At 42.1% G+C, this 18501-nt stretch overlaps 1 protein-coding gene across 1 annotated transcript in view; it reads left to right on the top strand.

Annotated features, from left to right (window-relative positions):
• Positions 1 to 237: 237 nt before the first annotated feature.
• SLC5A1 (solute carrier family 5 member 1) overlaps positions 238 to 18501 on the top strand; it is a 63066-nt gene continuing 44802 nt past the window's right edge. The window contains exons 1-2 of the mRNA XM_066603586.1: positions 238 to 391; positions 4856 to 4927. Of these exons, the coding sequence (XP_066459683.1) occupies positions 266 to 391; positions 4856 to 4927 (198 nt within the window). The 5' untranslated portion in view covers positions 238 to 265. The remainder of the gene's footprint in view (positions 392 to 4855; positions 4928 to 18501) is intronic.

Below are 18501 nucleotides of genomic sequence, written 5' to 3'. Positions count from 1 at the left end.
AGCACACAGGTTGCTTCTCAGATCTCTCTGGTTTATCCAGGAATGCTGAACTGCAAAGGATATGAAGGACTTATCAGCTTCCTAACTGGGTTTTGGAAATTAAATCAGGGACAGGTTATACATTGATGGCAAGGTAATGGGAGGGAGGACCAATTGTGGGATGGGTTTATAATTAACCCCACATCTGAGTCACACACCTGAAGGAAAATTAAGTAACCTGGTGGCAGTGCACGGAGACAGTGTCTCACGGAGTGAGGCAGGCAACATGGACAGCACCCCAAGTACCACCACAGCTAATCCAACCAAAGACGACCCCATCCCCATCAACAACCCGGCTGATATCTCTGTGATTGTAGTATATTTCGTGGTGGTGTTGGCTGTGGGAATATGGGTGAGTAGTTTATTTATCTGAAAAATGTCTGAGTAATTGTATCCCCGGAAACATAGTACAATAAGCTACATTCTCATTAATGTACTCTTTATACTTTTTGTGACTACTGCATGCAATAATGTAGCTGTAACCCCTATAATATAGAATGAGTCTCATACTGTCTATTACTAGAGCAGACCTGCACAACTTGGCAGCACATAGGGGGCAAAATTAAAAACAGGCAAACCTTTTGGGGCCGCAGATAGGTTTTTAGTGGCTCACTTTGCAATTAAAGCTAATGCCTGTGTGATCAATACCTTGAAATACCTAAAACCTATTAAACACATTTTGCAAGTTTTCTTACTGTTACATATAGTTAATCAAGTGTCAACCAAGTGTCTCCTTAAAGTCATTGTGCCTCAGATGTCCCCATAATTGTAAAAGTGCCATCAGAGTAGAAATTCTGCGTCCCCAAAGCAATTATGCTGCTTTTATGATAGAGCTGCCCAAAATATCAAAAAAAATAAATATACTTACCTAAGCACGCTGAGCACCGAGTCCTCTTCTGGCCTGGCGCAGGTGGCGTGAAGGAATGACATCAACCCGCTGCTTGTGTTGAGATGCTGAAAGTCCTGGTCCTGTTCTTTCGACTGCGCTCATGTAGGGCTGCCTGGGGTCCTGACTTGTGTTGTAGCTGCTTTTATCTGAGAGCGAAACGCAAGTCAGAATAACGGGAATGTGGCCGCAACAGTATGGCGCCAGTAAAATGCCGGGCGTCCTTGGGCCGCTAAAAATCCTGCACTGGGCCTTGTGTTGTGCAGGCCTGTCCTAGTGCATTCAGACCAATCTCTAGTTATGGAAGCTCTTCTGCATGTCATAATCCGTTTTCCATGATTGGTATTAAAAACGTAAGACTTATGTAAAAGCAATATCCCCCAATTATCACGGGTCAATTAACACTCTAAAATGCATGTAATCTACTTGGAGAAGACAGAATGTGTCAAAACATATAATCACCTGAGTGGTAAGCCAGCTTTCGCACTACTTGGATCAGTGCAGTGGTAAAGCTGGCTTACAGCTTAGAAGTGTAGGCTGCCATGTTTGTAGCATCCAGCAAAGTTCTAGGATTGCGGCAAATTCGAAGCAACGTCTAATTGGATTTGAAGTGAATGGGACAAGCCTGTAGTACTCAAACCAGCCCCTATAAATAATCAGCATTCTGAATACAAACAGGTTCATGCTCACATGTAAACATTAAAGAAGGCTCACTCAAGTGCCATGGCCCCTCAATCAGGTGATGTGGTTCCTGAGCAGTGGACCCCCACAAATCAGATTTCGACGGCCTATCATAAGGATGGGCCTTCATTTTTAAATATTAGATAACTCTTTTAAGTGACTTGAGATTCCACTGTGATGCTTAAGTGTTCCCTTAATTTTTTTGGACAGTGCAGATTTCCATGGAGTGAATTGAAAAAATTATATCACTAAAATGAGCCACACATTTTCAAAAATACATATAATAGTCACATATTGCTCGTTAATATGTGGAAACTTTAAAATAACTAGTATTGTATTTCTGTATTTTGTGTGTGTAAGGATTGCTAAATCCAGGGTGTGCTATTCTGCTAAATACATTAGTTTCAGTACTAATGAAGAGAGAGATGGATTGCAGAATTACATTGGAGGAACTTAATAGCAAAATATGCTATAATTCTGTCACATAATTCTTCTGTTTAATAAGCGACATGGCTAAGGTGAAATCTAATTATCCCATTCACAATGCAAATGATTCCAAATGCATCAAAAAGTCTACCACTAGCTGTTGCATTAGAATATTAACTTTTGTTAACTTCTTTAAAAACATACTGCAATGTTTCGGCCACTCAGGGGCATTTCAAGACAAAAAGTTGAAGAGAAACCAGTGTTCATCATGCTGGTTTGAGAAGACCCTGAGTAGCTGAAGCGTCACAACATCTGTCTTGTTTTTTTTAAATAGAAGTAGTTAGGCCGGGTTCACATTTGCGCTAGAACCTTTGTTCGGAGGTTCGTTGCAGATCTGGCACAAAATGCCGGAAGAAATAGTGTTGCATGCAGCACTTTATATTTTGGTAGAATTCCAGGCAGCTGGGTGCAAACCAAACGGACCCCATTGATGAACCGTTCAGCACTTTTGGTTCCATCCGAAGATGGAACAGTTTAGCCAGGAGATTGAACTAAGCAGGGAAACGGAACCCGGCTCAGATGCGAAAGCAGCATTACTAAACATTAATATTCTAATACAACAGCTTGTGGCTCAGACTCTTTGACCATAGGGTGAAAATTAAATGTGCCAAAATGATTAAAGATGTGTAAGGTCGTATTCTAAGTTTTTTACCTGAAACAAAGACACAAAGTCATTAACACTTCTCAAAACTAGTGCCGCAAACTTGATGGTTTAAAAACACAATTGATGCAAAGCTAAAGTTACATCACACTAGGTGGCGCTATAGCTCGAACTGTCTAGAATTTAACAGTTGTCAACATCACTTTGAGTTTTCTGTTACCCAACAGCGACCCTAAGATCATGCCAACAAGCAATGTTAGCTTCACATTTATGTTCGTGCTGGGTGTTTGAACGGCAACCTACACGATCCTAATATACTTATAGCCAGTTAGATGAATATCAAATAAGATAAGGGAAGGGGAGGGATTTGCTATTTCTATAGCGCCAACTTATTCTGCAGTGCTTTCAGGTAATTTGTTTATTACCCCGCAAGCTGGGTACTCATTTCGACCTTAGAAGGATGGAAGGCTGAGTCGACCTTGAGCTGGAAACCTTCAGGTCGTGAGTGAGAGCTTAAGACTGCATTCTACTCTGAGCCACATGAGGCCCAAAGGCAAAATCTGACCCTGTACCTCCAAAGTAGGGGTCACTGCCTAAAATCAGGGCGATCGTGCTGACAAGGATGGCCTAACATGGGAACCTAGGGTAAACCTGACTTGCCCATTCTGAAAATAGGGAAAGAGGCAAAAGACTTCGATCAAGCGGGGAACACCAGACAGGATCAGAGCAGAATTCAGACACGGTAAACTACAGACACACCATTGGATAGCAAGGGATTCAGACATGAACCAAGCAGGACTTAATTCACACTGACCAGGTATCTGCACAACTACAGACATAGAGGAGTACAGACCTAAACAGAACCGCATGCAACCTGAAAGGAGAGGACGAGATATAATGACCAACACTCTCTAGCAAGAGGGTATTTATGTGCACAGACCCCAGGTGATTGGCTGGCTGTAGCAATCCACACAATCAGCCAGATAAATCAACCCACACCCACAGCAATATGCCCCTGAAAGTGCTCAGTATTACAACACCCAGGGGCACAAATTATCATGATGTGACATACACTGTCCCCAAATTAAAATTCAACTGAGCGGGGTGCAGCTGGCTCCCAATTCAGGTAAAGCAGAAAAATGAAAGGGTCACTACTGAACACAGGTCTATCTTCTGTACACTCCTACACACTACCCCCACAATGCGAACTTTGCTTTGGCCTACACTTACATGGGTCAACCCACCAAGTAAGTATAAGTCTCAGGGCACCCACCTCCACAACTAGCTGGCCACTAGCAACTATTCTGACCAGGTTTGAACCTGGTCTCCAACAATCCAGCTTTGGCACCCCGTTGAACTAACCATCCCACTGGTTAATAATATGCTCAGCCTCTACTGTCATAGCAAGAGCCCACATAATGTTCTACAGACTATTCACTGTCATGGCTAGGAGTCTTTTAGGGAAGGGATTGGGGAGATTGATTGTTGTGTTTACCTGCTTACACATGTACCATTCTGTAGTGAAAAATATTGGTGTGCATGTACAGTATGCCTGCCTTGAAGTGGCATAAAGAAGAGAAAAAGGACTATCATATCTAATAAGCAACCAAATTTATGCATTTTGATAAATTTAGCACAATGCCATTTTCTCCATCTTGTAGATCATTCATCCTATTGATAATGCCACTAATAACTCCCCCCATTATATGAAATGCTCATCAAGATATCGAAAAATGGTAAAACCCCAAACTTTTAGTACAAGCCTATATTGGCGAAACATGGTTGAACATATTACTAGGACAACAGTATATAGACCGCAGTGCTTCATCATAACTTCTGGTACAATTCTATATATGGATTACTTATGATTAGAGATGAGCGAGCACGCTCATTTAAGGCTGCTACTTGATTGAGTAGCATTCTTACCGAGCAACTGTGTACTTCCCCGAGCAGCATGCGGTGGGGCAGCGGGGGGCCTGGGGGGGAGCGAGAGAGATCTCTCTCTCCTGCCCGCTGCCCCCTGCCGCATGCTGCTCGAGTACACAGTTACTCGATTGAGTAGCAGCCTTAAATGAGTGTGCTCGCTCATCTCTACTAATGATTTTATGACTCTAACATTCACCCATTCTCACATTGTTTAACTTCCCTGTCTTTTGTTTCAGGCTATGGTAAGAACAAGCCGTGGTACAGTAGGGGGTTTCTTCCTGGCAGGACGTAGTATGGTATGGTGGCCGGTAAGTGTTGTTCAGAATTCAACATTTAATTAAAGACTGTTCAAAAAAGGACGTTAGACATGATCTACAATTTGCAAAAGCAAAGAATAAAAACTGCATGTTAACAAAGTCAAAAAATTGGGCAATCTGACCTTAGTGCAGGTAACTGTCCTAAGGCCCTGCTCACACCCACCAAAGTCCATGTGAGAATCTATATCCCTTATTCCTGTTGAAGGGCCTCAACCATGTGCGGACCTACGACATCTTCCAATGCAAATCTGCATCAGGAATCCGCAGTCAGCAGATGAATTTCTGATGCAGACCTTCATTGAAATTACTGCTTGTGTGAATAAGGCCTTACGACTAATGCTATCTGCATAAAATGAGACCATTAGTACAGATAGGCGATATATGTCCAGTTAACGATTCAGTAGTCCTTTTTTTCTTTAAGATTTGCAGCAGTTGTAAAAATACAATTTCTATTAACTTGTAATTACTATTGCAGCATATTGTTCCAGTGGAGCTTTGACTGTCTATATATATATATATATATATATATATATATATATATATATATATATATATATATATATATATATATACACACACCTGTATAATGCAGCATAACATATCAACAGTGTATGACTGACCTATTCAGTTCCGTTCCCCCATTCTCATTGCACAGTGAACTTTTGCGAGCACATGACTTTTTAAAGTTGTAAAATTTTGAATACAACTTAGAATAGGGGAAGCTAAAAGACCGACAACAGCAGAGGAAAAGCCAATATGCAGGAACATTTGTGTGCATCGCAGCAAATCTCTGACCCCACATACCTGCATAGTTTATTCATCTCTAGATAGCCTCATCTTCTTACAAATTTGCTAGAAATAGCAATTAGTAATCTACACAAATACTTAATGTGCCTATAAAGTACAGTAACTACACTCACGCCGCAGGTGTTAGCACTGCAGTACTTTACTCAGATCCATTCTGGATTATCTATACATCAATGGGGAACCATGTTCCATCACCTCAACTGCTGAAATAGAGAAGGTGAAATTACTCTTGATCCCCTGAATGTTTATGGTGAAAAACAGTAAGAACAGGATCTAAATAGTTGACATGGTGAGACACTTTGCTATATGTCCCAGACACCTGAAGGTGCTGTGTTTACAGTAAAACATGTGCATACATACTACCCTCTTTCCTGAAATTAAGCCCTACCCTAATTTGGGGGGGATTTTCGGGGAGGCTTAAATATAAACCCTATCCTGATTTTTTGGAATTTTCAGAGAGGCTTAAATATAAGTCCTACCCCAAAAATAAGCCCTAGTTACACTACATTAAAATAAGCAATACATTACCTAGCAGGCTTGGTCCAGGTCCTACAGCTGCTCTCTAGAGCTCCAGCACACATACTGCAGTCCTCGACTCCCACAGATGATCGCTTCTTGGTTACGGGATTCATAAAATCTGCCTCCAGGAAGTATTGATTATAGGTATGCATACCTCTGATAGTAAATTTATTTTGTGTGCTGTTGCCATTTTTTGGTTTCTCCGCCTCCAGGAAGTAATGGCTGTCATTGGTTCTTGTGCGCTGCTCAGCCAATCAATGCAGCGCTTAATGAACCAATGCGATGGCTGTGATTGGTTTGTCAAGCGTTGCTCTGATTGGCCGAGCAGCGCTCGAGAACCAAATACAGCCATTGTGTTGTGGAGGCAGGATTTCAATGAGTTTACATGTACTTTGAGTATGAATGCAGGATATGGTCCCTAGTATTACTCACCATAATAAAACCTGCTAGGGAAAGTTTGCTTTGATAACCTATCAGTAATTAAGGTAATTTACTCACTTCATTTCTTTGTATACCAGTTTGAATATACCTAATAAATTTGGTCATAAGACTCAATAACCTTGCTTAGTGCTTGATGCTTCTAGTATATGTATGTATCGTGAAATAGGACAGGTTTCAACATTTCCTATGGCAATTCCTGATATGATTAACTGTGGCACCATTTTTGTATACCACATCCTACTATGGCTTACCTAAAGAATAGTAGAATTACTAATGATAGCCTTTTAGATGAATAATACATTACGAAAGTTAGATCTCAGCAGCCTTACTAATTAATTGTAAAGGGTCTTCAGAAAGTACCCAGTCAATAGCTTTCGAGTTTAAATCTGCAATGAGAGTGATGTGGTTCTGATTAGTATAGACAGGCACAGTGCCAGTCCTCGTTGTGTTGCAATGCCATTCAGTATGAATGCCTTGCAAAATAGAGCAGTGTTAATGTGTCACATAAAAATATTCATTCTTTGGGACGAGGATTAAAGGCAACTTCCTTGTATTTTTTGTATGCATGCAAATCCAGTGATTAGCTCATTACTAACTAGTAATACCCAGCTTTTCCAGTTTTTTCTCAACTATTGCCATGTATTCTCTCTGGTGCAATGTTGGCTGGATGTAACAATGTTTTAATAAAATCTTCCAATCAAGTAAGCCCCAGTTCTTACTACACAAGTAGAGAGTTTAATTTACCACTTAATTTGTTTAATACATTGTGGCACAGAACTTTTTCTTGTCTTTTTAATGTTTTTTGTTGTGTTATGATAAGGTAAATGGCTGCAGCAAGTTGTCAGCATTGGAATAAACGTTGCTACACCTGCAGGTCCTCTTATGTTCTTGCATATCCATTGTGTTCTTATATTAACCCCTTAGTGACAGCGCTATCGTAAAACTACGTCCTGCTGTTGCAGGACGTGTATGGAGGGAGGTAGCACCGCTATCTCCCTCCATACAGCGCGGGCGTCAGCTGTTTATTACAGCTGACACCCGCGGGCAATAGCTGCGCTCCGCCGATCGCGGCTGTTAACCCTTTAAATGCCGCTGTCAATTCTGACAGCGGCATTTAAATCCCCCGAACGCTGTTCGGGGGTCCCACACGGCCCTCCCGCGGTGAGATCGGGGGAGCCGTGCAGGTGTCATGGCAGCCGGGGTCTAATGAATGGCCCCAGGGCTGCCTTAACAGACCTGCCTATCAAGCCATCCACACAGGGTGGCTTGATAGACTGCCTGTCAAAAAGCAGTATGACGTAATGCTATAGCATTACGTCATACTGCAGGAGCGATCAAAGCATCGCATGTTGAAGTCCCCCAGGGGGACTTCAAAGTAAAGTAAAAAAAAAATCAATAAAGTTTTTTTAATTGTTAAAAAAAAAGGTATAAAAGTTTAAATCACCCCCCTTTGCCATATCTATTATTAAAAAATCTAAATCATAAAATAAAAATATGTATTTGATATCACCGTGTCCGTAAAAGTCCGATCTATCAAAGTAGTGCATTATTTTTTCAGCACGGTGAAGGTCGTCCGAAAAAAAAAATAAAGAACGCCAGAAATACACTTTAGTTACCCTGTCTCCCAGAAAAAACGCAATAAAAAGCGATCAAAAAGTCGTATGTATTCCAAATTGATACTATCGGAAACTACAGGACATCCCGCAAAAAATGAGCCCTTGCTCAACTAAGTCGACGGAAAAATAAAAAAGTTATCGCGCGCACAAAATGACCGCAGAAAATAATTGAAAAAAATCAAATATCTTAAAAAAAAAATACAAGTACTACAGCAAAAAAAAATTATATAAGTTTGGTATCATAGTAATCGTACTGACCCATAGAATAAAAATATCAGGTCGTTTTTGTTGCAGTTTGTGCGCCGTAGAAACAAAATGCACCGAAAGATGGTGGAATGTCGTTTTTTTTCCATTTCTCTCCGCTTAGAATTTTTAAAAAGTTTTTCAGTAAATTATATGGTACAATAAATAGTGCCATTGAAAAATAAGTAGTTGATGGATTTGGGGTCAATTCCTCAGGGTCCCCATCCATCAGCTGATCATCTGGTCCACTGCCCAGTGGAGTAGGCCAGAGATGCTCATCAGTGGACAGGAAAGGAAGTGGAAGTGCCAGCTTCACTCCCATTGAAATCAATGAGAGCGCCACGCTTACACTTCCTGCTTCACTCATGGTCAGAATTAGATGTAACGTCTTGACTATAAGAGAAGCAGGAAGTGGGATAGCAGCACAGCGCTCCTATTGGTTTCAATGGGAGTGAAGCTGACCTATCCAGAGTATAGGTCACCAGTTAAAAAAAAAAGGCAAAAAACTTGTATAATTCTTAAACTCCTCTATGAAGGTGTCCGCATCCTTAAAGAGAAGCTGCCAGCTCTCCTGATATGTCTGTTATAGCAAATATTTGCACTGCCCCTAATATGACAAAGCACTTACTGTATTTCTATATATCTGCACTGTATTGCTCCTGTTATTCTTCATGATAAAATATAGGTAAATTGTGTACTAGGTGTTACCATTCACCTCGTTAATTAGGTGTGTCACATGACAAACATCTCAAAGAGTGAGCATCAACTGGAAATCCCCTTCTTTACTAACCCTGACGATCCAAGTAATAACAGGCATAGGAGAAACGTGTTAATATAGTGACAGTTTGGCAAATGTGATGTGTGCAGTTGTGTAATAGGTGACAGCTACTGTGGAGTAGGGTTGCCCTTTTTAGGGTGATACCCCCACAGTTAGGCAGGGCAATAAAGCGATCACTGTAGGGATAAAGATGCTCATCAAATGGCCTTACTACCTGCTATGGATCTGGAGGGAGCTCGCCTTTAGGGTCGCCGAGGGTCGTGAACGACTAAACGGCTACCAACAACAGCAACATGGCTCTGGCTATCACATATTTGGGATTGATTATCTGGTATTTCGGATTTTACATGACTTACCTGATGTGGTTTATCTAAGGGTCTTTTTAGACCTGCTGTTTCTCATTTGAATGAGCGAGTGACCTCACCACTATCTCATTCGCACTTGTGCAACTTGTTTATAGAGGCAGATGCATTATTGGCTTGTTCAAACGAGAATCGCTCAGTCTCTGTAGAAGCGAATGAGAGGGACTGAACGATGACGGTTTAAACCAAATGATAAGGGAACAAGCCAACGATGGTTTTTATGCCTGAACATAACAATTTTCATTCATCGTTGTTGGGTTCTGTTTAGATTGATGATGAACGATTATCATTCACTTTCACTCATTTGTACAATTTTGTGAACAATAATCGTTCCGTCTAAATCCGCCCTAATTGTGAGTAATAAGAATTGTTCTCTTTTATTATCTGATGTCCTGGATTATTTGTCACCTGTTTGATGTAGTTTATCTTATTGTAAGAAGTAAAGCTGTTTTTACTTTTGTTTGCTGTTGCCTACATGCCCTGATATTGGACGGATTCCCCATACGCACCCTAGATGGCTCATATATGCCTTATATTGTATCTGTTTGTTTGCTTGGGTATTTCTAATCCTAATTAATAGTTATTTGTTAATATTAGTTTTTAAGGTGTGTTTTCAGTGATTTATTGCTTGTTTTGTGAACCTCTTAGTAACATCACGTATTTGCAGTAATAATGGTTTCTCGTGGAACATCTATAATCTCTCTCACGCTGTTTTCTAGTGTCACATGACCCCTTTAGGTTTGTTATAATGTTACTACTGTTAGGTTTGTGTGAAACAGAAAGCTGCCATTGTTTAACTACAGGATACAGAAGAGTAACTATCAATATAAACTTTTTATTGTCTATGCTGTATATTACAATGCCTCTTTCACAACTCGTTCAGTGACTACACCATATGCAATGACGGAGAGATTATTTACATTACTGCATAATAGGTAACTGAGTCCTAGTTTTCACACACAATCACTTTCATGTTTTTTTAAGCATCAACTTCTTGCCCTTGTGTTATTTTAAAAGCAAAATCTGTTAATCCTTACTAGTAATTCTAATCCAGGGTTGACAATCCAGAAATACACAAGTCTGGTTGCATGAAAATAGAATGTCAATTAATCCATTCTAATGACCAAATTTATAGTATGAAATAAAATACATGTATTCTGACACCCCTTTATTTTTCAATTTTGCTTGTTTTTTTTGCGGGATGAACTGTAATTTCTATTGGTACCATTTTGGAGTACATAGCACTTTTTTGATGAGGTCACGGGGTAACAAAAAAAAAAAACGTAGTTCCTGCATTGCGTTCGCCATGAGGGGAAAATTATGCATTTTTAATAGATCAGACTTTTATGGGCCAAGGGAGGAAGGCGGTTGGGCATGCTGGATTTGAACATGCCAAAACTTTCTTCTTGTAAGAGATAAGCCCCTGCCACATACCTTTTGGCAGAAGCGTATTTCTCACTCCCTACTGAGATAAACATGGTTTGCTGAGCTGAGAGAACGTGTTTGTGATGGAGTCACCCTATAGCAATTGCATGTGTTTGGCTTTAGTTTGTGCTTTCACCTAAAATCTTCCCCTTACATGTAAATGAGGTTGATTTTGCTGAATGTGCATGGATTTCTGCAAGGCCCATTCAGATGTATGGAATAGTTGTGGATATTTGTGCAACAAATGAGCCATGTGTGAATATACCCTTAAAGGACTGCTTTGGTGAAAATGTATTTTCCATCCTTGCCCCCCCTTACCTGATTGTCATGCTCTGGATATCTCCTATGTATATTGTAATCCCTTCCATGCAGTACAGACACCTGTCAGATACTTACCAGGCACCATCTTGCTGTTGAGATTTCTCCCAGCTTTCTCCTCATGTGTGTTTTGCTAGCAATCCCATGAAGCATCAGTACAGCAACACATGACCAGCTAGAGCCAGTACCATCTGTGTCTGATAGGAGGACAGTGCGATTACCTTCTATAGTCAACTAAATAAGCTAAAGTTCATAAGTATACAGTGAGCAGGATGAACTATCATCTCCTCCATTTATAGCTGTGTGACAGGAGCTTCAGTAGCAATCATCAATAGTAACTGTGATAGAAGTTTATGTCCCCATCTCTTAGGATGCTGTGTGGTATAGACCATGTTGTTGTTGTTGTTAGCCATTTAGTCGTTCACGACCCTAAAGGCGAGCTCCCTTCATGTTTTTCGGTTTTGCACTGCTTCTTTCAGTTGTGTGATATCCATGCCAGTATCAGCTCTGACAGTATCGGCCATCGTGTTCTTTGGGGGCCGGGTCTTCTTTTGCCACTGATCTTGTCCAAGCATTATAGATTTTTCTAGCAACTCTGCTCGCATTACATGGCCAAAATCCATGAGTCTGAGTCTGGCCATCTTGCCCTCCAGTGATATATCTGGTCTTGTACAATTCAGGACTTTCGCCGTCCAGGGTATACGCAGCAGCTTTCGCCGGCACCACAGCTCAAACGTATTAATTCTTCTATCAGCTGTTTTCGCAGTCCAGCTTTCACATCCATACACGGCTATGGGGAATATACGATGGTTTGCACTATCCTGCATTTAGTTGCTATACCGATATCTATACTTTTCCAGATTTTGTCCATGTTCAGCATTGTGCTTCGCCCCAATGCTATCCTACATTTTATCTCTGGCATAGATTCTCCAGCCTGGTCATTTTTTAAGCCTAGGAAGATGAAGTCTTGGACGCATTCTATGACCTCAGTGTCGCTTTTGATTTTGAATTTGGCCTTTTTTTGCAGTTGTCATAATATTAATTTTCTTTAAATTCAGATAGAGGTCAGTTTTTTCACTTTCAGTTTTAATCTTACATATCAGCTGCTTCAGACCTGCTTCTGTTTCTGCAAGCAGAGCTGTGTCATCCGCATAACGAAGATTGTTGATGTTTCTGCCACCTATTCTCCCCTCGGTTTCCAGTTCGTCTAGATCCATTTTCCTCATGATCCCTTCCGCATATAGGTTAAATAAGAAGGGTGAGAGGATGTAGCCCTGTCTGATGCCTTTGCCGATCCCAAACTGATCTGTGTCCCCATATTGTGTTCTCACAGTGGCTTCTTGATTGGTATAAAGTGATTTTATTAGCTTGACTAGATGTGCCGATATGGCCTGGACAATACATAGAGACAAGTAATTCCCATGGGGTCTCAATGAGATTTGTTGACCAGCTGAGGAAAGGAACTTTCAGATAGAAAAGAATAACTAACCTAGGTAATACTAGCAGACATATATACTGGAGAATAGTTACATAATGAATGAAAAAAACATTCACCAGAGTGTCCTGTTAAGGCCGCCTGCACACGGGCGGATTTTTGCTGTGGAATCAGTGGCAGGTGTCCGCACCGCAGATCCGCTGCACAAACCGTCCATATCATGCTATGGGAAATTGATTCTTCCTGCACTCAAGCGGAAATCAATTTAAATATTTGCTTCCGGAAGAAAAATAGCAGTATGCTTCATTTTTGCACAGATTCCACATGGATGCCTTCCATTGAAGTCAATGAAAGCCATCCGACCCGCTGCCTGTCAACAATTAACATTGTGGACAGGTCGCGGATTCCGTGTCATCGCCTAACGACGGCAGGAAAAGTCAACATTGGAAATAAAATCTGTACTGCGAATGTCCGATGGCGGCTTGCCGCGATTATCCGTAGTACAGAAAAAGGAGTAAAAATACGGGTACGCAGGGTCGCCGACCATGGTCAGAGCCGGAATCCACTGCTGGAACTTGCATGCGGAATCCGGCTCAGCCGTGTGCAGGCGGCCTGAGGCTAGGTCTACATGAATACCTTTTTGTAGTGCTACTGATTGATATTAACTATCGAGCTACAGCTGTAGTCCAAAGGAATACATTGACTTGTATGTAATCTTGTGGATGACAGCTATCACTTCATAGTTAAAGAGAGTCTATCAGCAGTTTTGCTGATGCAAAAACTGCTGACATGCTGCCATTAAAATCAATCAATAGTGCTACAAAAAGTCCTGATCTAGCCCTAGCGTTATAATCAGTAGGATTTAAGGAAAGGATCCTGTTATTTACTCCTGAAGTGTGTAAAGTCCACACTGCAGTTGCTATTGTGGATAACAGAGGTGCAAATGTACATGGTTAATGATTTGAGATAATTGTGTTCTTAATGCCTGTTATTAAGATTAATTATTTATTCGGCTGTAGATCAGATCAGTGCGTATCTTCAAGGCCTTTTCTTACATTTCTGGAAATTCTGAAAGGTTTACTGTAGGGATGAATGACAGGAATGGAAGCGACTGATGTGATAATTCACATGCGGTGTGAGGTGTCCACACCTAGAGCCCATATTACTGTACTTAGGTTGTCTTCACACCATGGCGGAAATGCTGCAGAATTTCCGCTGATGGAATCGCAGTGGAAATTCTAGAGCATTTACAATACAAGGCATTAACTGATTTTAATGGTTCTTAATTACAGATGAGCGAGCATACTCGCTAAGGACAATTGCTACATCGAGCATTGTCCTTAGCGAGTACCTGCCCACTCGTAAGGAAAAGATTCAGCTGTCGGCGGCGGGGGAGAGCGGGGAGGAACGGAGGGGAGATCTCGCTCTCCCTCTCCCCCCCCCCCCCCGCAACTCCCCTCTCACCCGCGCCGGCAGCCGAACCTTTTCTTCCGAGCGGGCAGGTACTCGCTAAGAACTATGCTCGATCGAGTAAATAGCTCATATCTATTCTTAATTGATTTTCATCTGCAGGTGTTTATATCTTTGTATCCTGCGGGTTTTATATATGTCATTATTTGTTGTCCGTTTCCTTATATCGGCTGACATTTTTCCAGTTGAAATATACCGTTGTGGACTCAGTTTTATGTATATCACATCACGTGATAGTGGTCACATGATCTTGTGACATCACTTGCCCGCGGCTTTTAAATTGTCTTCTTATTCTGTTGGGATGTGTAAACGACCATTCCGACACAGAAACAGGTAGCCTCTCCACAATGAGTCTTGGTATATTACATTCCCTGCCTTCCTGTCCAGCGCAGATGTCATTTGTTCTTTGCTGTTTTCAAGTTTACACCTGGAGGTATTGACCGTGACGCAGATGCTGGCCGCAGAGTATTCTGCAAAGTGTTATACCATTGCACAACCATTGGAGATAACAATATTCCTTTACTCTTTCCTCTTTGACAACTGAAGTCCCTCTGCACTATGGAGCGCAGTTTGTTGGCACTAGAGAGGATTGCCTTTTATCCCCATTACTTTTGGCACTGGCTATAGAGCAATGGGAATTGCCTTTCCGACTAGTCCCAGAGTACATGGGCTACATTTTGGTTTTGTCAGTATAAGTTTTCCCTCTATGCAGATAACTTATTATTATACATACCCCATCTGCGTATCTTACTCTCCACGATCCTCCATGAATTCAACGATTTGTCCACTTAAACAATTTCAAGGTCAATTAAAGGGGTTGTCCCGCGAAAGCAAGTGGGGTTATACACTTCTGTATGGCCATATTAATGCACTTTGTAATGTACATCGTGCATTAATTATGAGCCATACAGAAGTTATTCACTTACCTGTTCCGTTGCTAGCGTCCTCGTCTCCATGGTGCCGTCTAATTTCAGCGTCTAATCGCCCGATTAAACGCGCTTGCGCAGTCCGGTCTTCTCCCTTCCGAATGGGGCTGCTCGTGCCGGAGAGCTGCTCCTTGTAGCTCCGCCCCGTCACGTGTGCCGATTCCAGCCAATCAGGAGGCTGGAATCGGCAATGGAGCGCACAGAGCCCACGGTGCACCATGGGAGAAGACCCGCGGTGCATCGTGGGTGAAGATCCCGGCGGCCATCTTACTAAGGTAAGTAAGAAGTCGCGGGAGCGCAGGGATTCGGGTAAGTACTGGACGTTTTTTTTTTTTTACCCCTGCATCGGGTTTGTCTCGCGCCGAACGGGGGGGCTATTGAAAAAAAAAAAAAAGCGTTTCGGTGCGGGACAAGCCCTTTAAACTAAAACGGAAGCCCTGAATATTTCACTCCTTGCTATGGATGTGGCCCATCTTACGCAGCGATTTCCCCTTAAATGAAGATCCTAAAAGATAATGCCTGGAAGACGTATCGGAAATATATCAGGATGTCTATAGTTTTCCATGTCTGCTGTAGTTCTTTTAAGTAGGGGCAAATAGTTTAAGGAGTAGAGACAGGATAAGTCTGGAGGAATGCATCTTTCTCTCTGTTGCTCCTCTCCTCCCATTCCCCTAGACCCTTCTTGTCCCCTCCCTGTAGGTCCAGCAATGCCAGTTTGTTCTTTAATCACTAGTCCCTTCCATGTTTAGGTCATAGCCTTCAGGGCTGACTTTGGCTCTTTATGATGGTTTTGCACTCTATTAGTACCTGATTGTAAGAAGCTGCTATTATGGATAGTTAACACATCTTACTGAGGTTGGGTATTGTACAACATCCTGTTCCTATGCCTAAAGGTCTATTTGCGCGGGACGACTATTGGGCAAACGATGCCCGACACTTGTCCCCGTGTGTCCACACTCTCGTGCTGTCACACGGGAGCTAGTATCGCTGCCTCGCTCACAGAGCGGCCAGCAGGGGGGCAGGGCAGTGCAGGAGATTTCTCTCCTCTCACTCCCCCGCCCCTCTCCATTGACATAGCACAGCCGTCGTTCACTACTGAACGGATGCTATTTAAACTGAACGAAGAGTGATCAGCTGATCATCCATGGTTTATGCAGCATAAACGGCCGCTGTGTTATGTCAATGAAGAGGGTGAGGGAGCGAGAGGAGAAAAATCTCCTGCACTGCCCCGCCCCCCTGCTGGCCGCTCCTTGAGCAAGCCAGCACCAATAGCTCCCGTGTGACAGCACAGGAGCGCAGACACACAGGGACCAGTGTCGGGCATCATTTGCCCGACAGTCGTCCCATGTAAATGGACCTTTAGGCATATAATGCCCTACCTGAAATTGTGGGTTTTGTATATCATTGACAGGCCTGGGACCTTCTTTGTGACTTTCCTGTAATTGTTTTTTTATGGTTTTGTACCTGTTTATACTTTTTGAAAACTTAAAGGGGTTCTGACATGAAAAAAAAAAAATTGTACTCACCTCGCCTGGCCTGGCCCGATCGCCAGGCATGTCCCCTCCAGCCGGCATCTTCTTCTGTGCCTTTAAAGCAGAGCAGGAGCGGTCAAAAAGACCGCTTCCTGCTCTGGTCCGTCCGTCAGGCACTTCCGAGGTCAACGGACGGACCGCTCACAGCAAGCACGTCACAAGCAGTGCTTGCTGTGGGCGGCCCGTCCGTCCGGCTGAACTCCGGAGTGCTGCGCATGCGCAGTGGAGACGCAGCCCGTCCTGACTCCTGTCAGAGGGCACCTCTCCACTGCGCATGCGCGCGATCCCGGAGCGGCGCGGCTGCTGGAGGAAGAAGACTGCCTGCCGGGAGGCATACTAGCACTTTCTGCTTAGGTTAAGCAGCGCTGCTGATTAGAGCCACCTGATTGGCTCTTCGGCACCACGTGACTGCACAGCGTGCACCAATCAGGTGGCTCTAGTCAGGCTGCTTAACCTAAGCAGAAAGTGCTAATATGCTGCCGGGAGATGACCCCCGATGTCAACAACAACAGGAGAACAGGTAAGTGTTATCTTTTTATGCTTTAGCAGCCATTAACCCATGGGTTCCCTGGGTCCATTAGGCAGACCAGGGAACAATGGCTGCTAAAGCATAAAAAAATTATTTGTGTCAGAACCCCTTTAATAAAACTAAATTAAACATAAAAATACAGCCAAATCTAAACCATTTAGGTGTGAATTTGACCCCTTAAAGATGCAGCCCTTTTTTTTTTCATTTTCGTTTTCTACTGTCTACTTTCAAAAAATTATAATTCTTTCATTTATTGATAGATGTAGCAGTCACTTATTCTTTGTAGGGTGAGTTGTATTTGTTAATGCTACTGTTTAATGTACCATATAATGTACTTAAAAGCATTAAAAAAAAAACCCAAGTGGAGTGATATTGAAAAAAATGAAATTCCTCCATCTTTGTGAGGGTCTTTTTTTTTTATGGAGTACACACTGTGGCACAAATTACATGATAACTTTATTCTACGGATGAGTACAATTATGACATTACCGAATTTGCATGTTTTTTTTTCTGTATTACTTAAAAAAAAAAAAAGAAAGAAAGAAAGAAATATTTTATATATATATATAATTTCTTTTTTTGAAAACTACTAAATTATCTTTTGCCGCTATCTTTTGACACCCCCATTTTTTTTTCGACTTAGTGTGAGGTCTTGTTTTTTGTGAGACGTTCTGTAGTTTCTCTTGGTACCTATTAGACTGACAGCTCTTTGGTTTTTATGTATAGGGAGAGAGCTTTCACTCTGCATGCTGCAGTTGGGAAGAGGCCGTAAGGTCTAAGCTAGGGCCGTAATATAATCCATAGACAGGAATATCCATGTATTTTTCCTATGTAGGGGCAAACACAGACTTTTCTAAAGGGGAGTTTCGAAATGCTGAAGGTATATTCACACATTGCGGTCATGTCACTGCAAAACAAAAGTATTATGCTGCAGTTTCGCAGTAGTAGTGACAGTAAAACACAAGATGGCTGCAACATGTGCAAATAACTGTACTTTCTAAATAAAGTTAAAAATGTACCTCATTGTGCCTCAGATAAGTGTTAAGGCCCATCTAAACAGGACTAATGTCGGGCAAAGGATGCCCAACACTCGTCCCGGCAAATACTCGCTTCCGCGCTGTTGCACGGTTGCTCACTGGCTTGCTCACAGAGCGGCCATGGGGG

The sequence above is a fragment of the Eleutherodactylus coqui genome, chromosome 5 (assembly GCF_035609145.1).
Source record: "Eleutherodactylus coqui strain aEleCoq1 chromosome 5, aEleCoq1.hap1, whole genome shotgun sequence".
In the NCBI taxonomy this organism is placed as follows: domain Eukaryota; kingdom Metazoa; phylum Chordata; class Amphibia; order Anura; family Eleutherodactylidae; genus Eleutherodactylus; species Eleutherodactylus coqui.
The sequence above is the reverse complement of the archived record's forward strand: the minus strand, read 5'-3'. Positions and strand labels throughout refer to the sequence as shown.